This window comes from Rhamphochromis sp. 'chilingali' (genome assembly GCF_963969265.1).
Source record: "Rhamphochromis sp. 'chilingali' genome assembly, chromosome: 20".
Taxonomy (NCBI): domain Eukaryota; kingdom Metazoa; phylum Chordata; class Actinopteri; order Cichliformes; family Cichlidae; genus Rhamphochromis; species Rhamphochromis sp. 'chilingali'.
Window position 1 is genome coordinate 10,274,575 of NC_137947.1, and position 9,746 is coordinate 10,284,320.

Genomic DNA, 9,746 nt, shown 5'->3' on the forward strand with positions numbered 1-9,746 from the left:
GCACGCAAAGCTACTCTAGAAGAGAATTTGGAGTTGGAAATGAGAAGGAATCGGCCCCTTTAAAATAAAACCATTTCCTTGTGAGTGATGCGTAAACACACTGAGAAATAAAACGCTGTTTCTCAACAGAGTGTGGACTGCAGGATATAAGGTAGATCTGAGGGTATGAATGCCCTCAGGGGACACGGGGGAAATAGTAGGATACTGTGCCATCACATTGCTTCGGTTGAGTTAAGGACACTTCAGTGTTTCCAGATGTTGTTGTGCATCTCTTGTCTCGCTATTTTACTGACTGCAGATTTCATGAGCTGGGCACCTTTTAAAAAAACACATGCATTGTTCCAGTTTGGTTTGAGTGATTGTTAAAACACTCCTAACAGGACCTGGAAATAAATACTCTTTGCAGCAGGGATGAAACTTAAAATAATTTATTAACACTGGTTGCACATACAATTTATTAAGATGGATAAGACCATAACATACAAAAAAATAAATAAATAAATACTCCCAGTCTCCCCATAGAATTCAAGTATTGGTTGAGGTGAAATGGAAACAGTCTTCAGAGCCTGTCACACCAGTACTCTGATGTTTCAGTGTAAGAGGGCACGTCGATGTGGAAGACCTGTGGGTCAGACGGAGGAGTCTGAGGAGGGCTGTTGACCCCCGAATCACTGTCGTGCTCAGATTGGTTCAGCTCTGCAGCTGCACTTTTCACTTCCAGCTTCTGGCCTGGAAGTGATTCAGGCGGGGGCGGGGCCTCGGCTTTTGGCGTGATGTTTTGCAAGTGCACCACCTCGCTGTGCTCTTGCGCGCACGGCAGAAGTACCAAAATATCCTTGCGAAATTTGGAGCTCATGCCGAAGTAGATGAGCGGGTTGTAAAAACTGGCAGACTTGGCAAAGAGGCGGGTGATGATACTGGTTGTGCTTGGCACGTGGAAGCCCCAGGCTGACCACATAGACACCACTGCATATGGTGACCAGGCCAGGATGAAAGCAGTGCAGATTACAATGGAAATCTGAAAAGAGACATAAGGAAACTATTGTCAGCACTTGAGTAACGTGAAAGGAGGTTTATGACCGAGCGGGCGCTTTTAAGTAGACCTTTTAAGAGTCCCTTTTTACATTTCTAATCAAGCCTTTCAATAAACCCTCCACAACTAGACTCGACTATTTTCCTTTTGTCCTACCCTTGTGACGTCCCGCTCCATTTTCCTTTGGCGGGCGGTGAGGTAACCGTCAGCTGACATAGCATTCGTGGTTTTCACTGTGTTGATAATGGAGATGTAGGAGAAGAGCATGATCATCACCGGGATGAAAAAGCAGAAGATCAGGATGGATATGATGTAGGACTTGTAAATAGTGGAGTAATTGGCTTTGGACCAGTCCACTTCACAAGTTCCATAACCTCGATCTAAGAAACACGAGATACAAGGTCAGATCACGGCTCTGTTGTCATGTTGCATGAAGCACCGTTAAGTCCGATGCATAAAACAGACCTGTGTAGCTGCCCCAGCCCAGGAGTGGAGCAACAGACCAAAAAATCCCTCCAGTCCAAATGCAGATTAGTGACACAGCAATCGTGTTGATGTTGATACAATGAGCTGCGAGAAGACAGAGCAAGGACAAGTAACATGAGTACAGCCTGCTATTCTCACACCGTGGAACTGACTGCAGGATTGTTTGCAGTTTAAAAACAGTTTAAAGGTCATGATTTTGGCAACAGAAAAAGTTAGATGCAGAATTTTTGACTTGCTATGAATTTTTGTTGAACAATGAAGTCTTTTCTTTTTTAACAGCCTTTGCTGACATCTGCGACTGAAAAGGGCCTCTGTTGATAAAGTGTTCAAGGGAAGAAAATAATAGTTTGTTCTATTTCCAGGCAACGAGCAAACGTCTAATTTAAATATCCCATATTATACGTGCAGAGCAGTTTTCAAGGATTTCAGTGATTTTAATACTGAGCTGTATTTTGCGTATTATCTGCACTGGTTTACCTGCACATTTCATTCTCCTAACTCATTTGCACACAAAAACACATGCAGTGGGGTTTTTTCAGATTTAGATTTAGTATAAGAGCGAAGGTTTTAGCAAACGCAGCTGGTGCCACACCACATTTACCACTAATGTCCATAGTTTAACGGCAAATGTAAAAACACTCAGGTTAACATGAGCAGCCACAAACAATAAAATCCTTTATCCCTCGCCGACAGCAGAAGCAGTTGCTCAACTAAATTTCCAGCATAATTAAGGCATTTTTTAACATCAGTTGCAACCCCCAAAATAGCAAATCTCACTTCAAAATAAGTTAATAATGTCTTTGAGAAATAAAAATGAAACTGCTGGAGACGAGTGGTCGTTATTTCCACAGCTGAAGCCTGTAATGAGCTTTCATTAGCACTAAAAACACCACACTCTCCTGTCAGATAAGAGACTGCTGCTGGAATGCGAGGAAGGCCAAAAGGCTGGGCTAAAGCTGTAAACCTTTGTTTGGATGGCATCCCTTTATGTATCTGGTGATGCTGATCACCGTCAAGGTGTTGATGCTCGCGAGGCCGAAGAGCAGCGTGAAGAAGCCGTCCACCTGGATGGAAAGAGAGAGAGAAAGATGGACTGGTAGTTCCTGATGTCACGTCTTCAAAATATCTGTGAGTGGTCAGTGACGCCTCGGGGTAGAGAGCCAGTGCCTGTCTAATGTCAGACCTTTGTCTGCCGAGTTTGCTTTAGATTTTATCAGATAGAGATGCTTCAGATAAAGAGCTCTTCCTCCCTTTTGGTCAATATGCTCCAGACACAGAGCCTTTCCTCTGATGTAAGCTGTACAGGTTCAATAAGAGGATGCTAAAATGGAAAATCTTTACTGCGTCTGCTAATTTGTAGATATTAACTTATATCACAGGAAAATTTGATTTGACTCTCAAATATGGCAACACATGGAGCTTTGTTGCAGTCAGCCCAATGTTTGGGAATCTTTTAATCACAGCTCTTCTTAAAGGAAATGATGCTACTGTGTTTCAGTCTGGCCCCAACTATGTAACACCCAGCTCCTGCTGTGCCATTTCCAGGTGATGGGGATCAGTTGAGGTCTGATTACTTTCTTGATCTTCCTTAAATGTAATCCTATTACTTCCAAGCATCACGTTTTTTCACCCTCATTTGGCAGAAAACTATCTTACTAACATTGGTATGGTTTTTATTAAGCGTTAATCTTATGTTTCATTTTAGTTCTTATAAAATTTCAGGACCCTTTGCAATAAAAATAGTGGTTTAGTGCAGTTTAGTGCAACTAATCTGTCTTTTATTTGGCTCTCAAGAAGGTGATGTAAACTTTCATAGACCTTTTACACTGCTGCATCATTTCTTCCTCCGAACTTTCCTTCTGTAATGTCACATGATCCTGAGAGGCTCTTTCATATCTAATAATGTCCTGCCCCACCGAGTGTGAAACACGGGGATGAGGCCCAGCTTGCAGCTCGCTCATGTCCCATCACGCTCCATGCAGTAATGTGCTTCTCACATGCCTGTCTCCTTCACCTTTCTATTCTTTTTCTCCACTATTTCTGTCACTTTTTACCTGATTCCCTTATTTACGTCTGAGGCTCCCTGCCTTAGCCCACTTCTCTTGGGGGAAGGTGAAATAAGAGAGGTGGGGTACTTCCCTTCCCAATATTTCTCTTTCACCGGAGATTGGATGACTGAGATATGAGATCATCTCTGTGACTGTAGGGAAGCCTAAGAGCAGCAGAGCTTGAGTTACAGTATCTCTTTCACTTAGATTTTTAAAGTTTACGTTCTCCAGACTAAAATATATTCTGGTTACACCGGCTTGTTTTTGTATGACTCCTCAGAGACTTCACTCGCTGCAGCACGGAAATCACAATTTCTACCACGCCTGGCTTCGAGCAAGAAAATATCCTGGATGAATTCCAAGCTAAAGTATGACAAATATTTCTTTTCAAGCTGAGGCTGTAGGAAGAGAAAAACACAGAAATGAATGGTTAAATATAAGATCCTGCAATATAAGTGCATGTAGGTATAAAATTCAACAAATAGCCACCAAAGCAGCTCTTAACCGTTCACTGTTTGGTTGTTGACAGGTGCCCTACTGCTAGAAGAAAGGCCTCCACAATGGTAATCTTATCACGATTTAACCTCCAGCCCACATGTCTACTAGAATAATCCCTTTCACGTACACACACCCACACGCATATACACCTTACTGTTACACTTCCACAGATTCTTTTAATGTACTTTATTAACTGAGGGCTGGCCAAAGACAGCAGATGCACACGGATGGTTTTTTGGTGACTCTGCACAGTCATAGCTCCTGCGATAAGACTTGTTGTTCCAAATGTCAGTATTTTGAAGTCTTGTTCGAGTTTGGCTTTTACCTGGCAGGTCCAGATCCAGGTGATCAAATATCCATCATCCTTGAAGATATTGAATATTTCTAGGATTCCCCGGGAGTAGCCGAATATTGAAATGCTGGCATCAGAGATTGCGAGGTTTAAGGTGAGCAAATCGGTTGATTGAAGTGTGGCCCGCTGCCTGTACAGGACAAACATCACTAAACTGTTTCCAAACCAGGACAGCCATCCTGCAGGGAGGGAAGCACACAGAATATTCAGGGGATACCTAATTAACCACATAGCATAGGATACTAAATCTTATGGTAGCATATGACATTGTATGGTGTTTTATTTTATTATATTTTATCATATTGTATCATATGTAGTAGTATAGTACTATTAGATAATATGTTACATACAGTATAGGAACATGTACGTATGTATCATTGCTGTTAGTTCTGGATCTCATCCTGAAGTGACTCCAATAGTGTGAATAACCCGTGAAGCTCAGAGTTAAACCCTTTTACTCTGTAGTCAGATAACAAGCCAACAGGGTCCCTTTCTTTTTATATCTCAGACTCTGTGTTACACAAAATCTCTCGACTATCTTAGCTGGCACGGTCCAAACCAAACTGTGGGTGTCAGCTGTGGACTGGCCTTTGGAAACAAGAGTCGGTTTTGTTCTTGACACTTGAATAATGTGTGACTCTTTCATGCGAATGTAGGAAATACAGTATATCAAGCAATACTGACACAGTAGCATAACGTACAATCCAAGTAAACATATTTCATCTGCAAACAATACACATAATGCAAAAAATAAACATTGCATTCTAGCGTATGGTGGTTTACTTACCCAGCACTAACAGGTAGACTCCAATGATGGTCTGTCCTTGATCAGACAGAGGAGGGTCTGTATGCAGGGTGCTCAGGTTATTATTCCTCCATGGAATATTCACCACCTTCAGAGTGAAAGCCTTCAGCGTCAGCTCCATGGCCTGAATTTCGATGCCTATGCATGAATTCTTTCTGTCCTCTTCAAAATCCCTGCTCTCCTCTGCTTTCAGTAGACACTGCAGTGACACACGAGCAGGGATGACCGGTCAGTTCATTTTAAATCCAGCTTAGACACAGTCACTAATACCTCACTACTAACTGTCCAAATGACTGCAGCTATAATCCTATCTACTGCTTAACAACTAAGAAGATAGAGGTTTTGGGTGGAAATTTGAGGCAACAGGGAAAGGTTCAGTGGTCTAATTTTCAGAGTGGCTTCGTAAAGCTTAAAGACAAAGGTCTCGTCTCAAGCAAAGCTATCTTAAAGCCCTCAGCAGAGATCAAAGCGGTGCTGAACAATTTCAAACGCCATCTTGTGCATTTTTTTTGAATTGTGTCCTGCAGGTTTGTGTGAATGCCAAACAGGAATTGTTTTGAAGGGAGGAAGGTTCAGGGCTGAAGCAATCAGCTTCATGGGCTCATCCGGTTAGAATAAGAAAAGCAGCCATCTAATGCAGAATTATTTTCAGGGTACTCCTTTTATTCTCAAATAAATAAGGCAAAAAAGGAAGGAAACAAAGACACACATGGACTGCCAATGCTCAGCTGCCGCCCCGTGTGGAAGTGAGGAAAGAGTGAGCCAAAAGTGAATGCAGTCCTTATGTACTGTGTGACATATAATGTGTGACAGGTGAGTGCAATCAAGGACAAGCACCACACCCAATCAAAGGTGAGAGAACTAAACAAGGTGCATCTGGTGAAGTGAGTGGGTGTGCTGGGATGTGCTAAAAGGTGGGTCTCTACAACAGCCGCCCCCATATGTCTAGTGAGAAATATGTTGATATGATCAGGATCAGTCTTCTTCAGGAAGCGAGGGCAGGGGGATCAGACAGGAGACAGGGCGGATATAGGTTTTATCCTGTACTAAGACCTCCACAGTTCTGATGTGGTCATCTGGGCTTTTCAGCAAGCGCGTCACTCTTCCTACAGGCCAAAGGGCTCGTGGAAGGTGTGAATCCATAATCATGACGACAGAGTTCAATGTGAGATCTGGTTTTTCCTTCTGCCATTTGGGTCTTCTTTGGAGGGATGGTAGATAGTCTCTTATGAAGTGTCGCCAGAAGTGATCTGCCAATATTTGTGCATGTCGCCATCGTCGTCGGCCTAGGAGGTCAGAATCAGAATAGGATACCAGGGGGAGTGATGAATCATGTCGGCCCATAAGGAGAAGGTTTGGGGTTACGGGGTCAATGTCCGCAATGTCTGAGGATACATAGCCTAGGGGTTTTGAGTTAAGAATGCCTTCAATCTCAATTAGGACTGTTCTTAAGACCTCTTCAGTGACCATCTGTGCACCAATGGTTCTCTTCAGAGCATTCTTCACAGAACGTATCTCCCTCTCCCAGGCTCCACCGAAATGGGGTGCATGCGGGGGATTGAATTTGAAATGGATTCTTTTAGTCATCAGGACCGGCTGTAGAGTCGGAGCAAGGTTGTTAAAAGCTGCCCGTAGTTCCTTATCTCCTCCTTTGAAGTTAGTTCCTTGATCACATATAATTTCCAGGGGTGTTCCTCGTCGAGAAATGAATCGTTGGAGGGCCATGAGGAAGGAGTCTGTATCCATACTGTTTAGGAGGTCAAGATGTATACACCGAGTGGTGAGACATTTGAATATTATTCCCCACCTTTTCTCCGATCTGCGGCCTGTCTTGACCTTGTATGGTCCAAAGCAGTCTATTCCTGTGGAGTAGAAAGGTGGTTTGAATAACCTAAGACGAGCAGCAGGCAAGTCTGACATTTTTGGAATGATGGGCTGTGCTCTCCATTTCTGACATGCGACGCAGCTATACCGATGCCTGCGTACGGCTTCCCTTCCTCTGAGAATCCAGAATTTCCGACGTAGTTCAGCAAAAAGTCTTTCTGAACCAGCATGATGCAGTTTGTCATCATAATTTTGTATGATCAGTTTGGTCACTGGATGAGCAGGATCAAGTACTATTGGGTGAATGACATTCAATTCCAAGTCTGGGCTTTGCCGTAGTCGGCCTCCTACATGGATAAGTCCAGAATTCCTGCACAACACTGGTGACAAACACAATAGACGGCTGTCAGATGAGAGGGGTTTGTCTGACTGTAAACGGGCTAAATCTTCACCGAAACTGTCCAGTTGTGCCTGACGAAGGATTTCTTGTTCTGCTGTTTGATAATCAGCTGCAGAAGGAATGTTACCCTTTTGGTTGGAGAGTGAATGAGCCGTGAAATCCAATAGCTGTTGATACGTTCTGAAGCTGGGTGTGTATGTATGGGAGGGTATACTGACAATACCAAAAAAGTAGGATTTCTTTAACTCAGTCTGATCATCATCAGGATGGAGATCTGTAACTGTGGGCCAGTTATTTGGAGGTTCATGCAGAAACGAGGGACCCTCAGTCCACCTGTTTGGGCTAAGGAACTCTTTCAGGGATTTACCTCTCGTAACATCATCAGCAGGATTTGTGGCTGAATTGATGTATCTCCAGTCTTGACTGTTTGTGAGGTTTTGAATTTCTGAGACTCTGGCTCCTACGAATACCTTGAAACGGCAGGAATCTGACTGAAGCCAGTGAAGTACAGTTGTCGAGTCAGACCAAAGGGTGGTAGTCCTGACTGGTAAGGTGAGTTCTGTTTGTATGAGCTCACAGAGGCGTGCGCCTAGTAGGGCTGCGCATAGCTCCAGTCTGGGTATTGTTAAATGCCGTTTAGGAGCAACACGTGAGCGAGCTAACAAGAAACTCAGTTCTACATGGCCTTCAAGATCATCTGATCTCAAATATGCGACAGCACCATATGCTCGCTCTGAAGCGTCACAGAAGATATGAATGTCTCGAACTGTGGTAGAAACATCCATTTCCTTAGAAGTATAGCAACGTGGGATGGCAATTTGTGGGAGATAACAAAGTTCTTCTTCCCAGGACTTCCATGCCTCTAAGAGGTCGTGTGGAAGGGAAGGGTCGTCCCAATCTCTCTCTTTTCTCCATAGCTCTTGCACCAAGGTTTTGGTGCGTGTTGTGAATGGGAGTAAGTAGCCTAATGGGTTATACAGACGAGCAAGTACTGCATAGATACGACGCATTGTGGTGGGGTGTGAGGCTAGAGTTCTGTATTTATAGGCAAACAAATCAGTCTCACAATTCCACAATAATCCTAATGTGCGTTCATGTGGGCCAGATGGCTTGTCTTCAGTCAGGCAAAGTTCATTACTTGCCGTTCTTACCTCAGATGGTAGATGGCTAATCACAACAGGATTATTGCTGGCCCACTGGCGAAGGTCGAAGCCTCCTTCTGATAGATGGTTTCTTAATTTGTCTAGGAGTGTTCGAGCTAACTCTGCTGATGGAAAACTCTGCAAGCAGTTATCAACATAGAAACACTGCATTACTGAAGACTGCACATCTTTGTCAGATTGATATTCCTTCACATGTTTCTGCAGTGCATAGATTGCACAACAAGGGCTGCAGGTCGTACCAAAGGGGAGTACCTGCCACTCATACACTGAAGGGGGAGCTGCTTTGTTCATGTCACGCCACAGGAATCGGAGGAGTGGTTTATCAGGAGGCAGAAGACGGACTTGGTGAAACATGCCTTTGATGTCGCCACTTATTGCTACTGAATGTTGCCTAAAACGCAACAAAACACCAAGAAGTGTTGGGCCTAGGATTGGTCCTGGCAATAGGTACTTATTGAGACACTGACCTTGAAATGTGAAAGAGCAGTCAAAGACTATGCGATCTTTATTGTTGTGACTTGTCATATGATGAGGGATATACCAGGTTTCTTTGCTATTGTGCATCTCCTCTGGGCTAAGTTTGACTACATAGCCTGCTTGCTCCAATTTCAAAATCTGATCCTTGTAAGACATGGCTTTGCCAGGATCTTTAGCTAACCGAGCCTCAGTGTTGCGGAGTCTAGACATGACTACATTTGGAGGGACATTCAAAGGAGGAAAGTTTGCCATCCGAAGAAGAGGAGTGGCGTAGCGATTAACACCATTGATCTCAACCCTTTTTGTGGCCTGTTCAAGGAGTTCCAGTGCCAGTTGATCTTGCTTTGATCGGATCACAGATTTCTCACTGTATTCAGGTAAAGTGTCTAGTTGCCATAGCTTCTCAACATGATAACGCAGTACATCTGCAGATGAACTGAGAGATGTGAACAAACACTGCACGTGCTCTGTACTGCTCTGGGGATGAAAATCTGTGATCGGGCCTTGAAGTGTCCATCCTAATTGGGTTTTAACTCCTGCAGGAGACCCATATGGTCCCTGTCTCAATGGAGCAGTAGGCGTGATGAGGTGAGTATGATCTGAGCCTATGAGCAGGAGTGGCGCTGCTTTATTAATAATGGGTAATGGGATACCTTGAAG

At 43.8% G+C, this 9,746-nt stretch overlaps 1 protein-coding gene across 1 annotated transcript; it reads right to left on the minus strand.

Annotated features, from left to right (window-relative positions):
- Positions 1-525: 525 nt before the first annotated feature.
- LOC308388222 (visual pigment-like receptor peropsin) lies at positions 526-5,343 on the minus strand (the record flags this gene model as incomplete). Its single annotated transcript, XM_080868800.1, has 6 exons — positions 526-1,018; positions 1,190-1,413; positions 1,499-1,603; positions 2,484-2,583; positions 4,391-4,596; positions 5,205-5,343. The coding sequence occupies 6 exons, from the start codon at positions 5,341-5,343 to the stop codon at positions 560-562; spliced, it is 1,233 nt and encodes a 410-aa protein (XP_080724926.1). The 3' UTR covers positions 526-559.
- Positions 5,344-9,746: the final 4,403 nt, after the last annotated feature.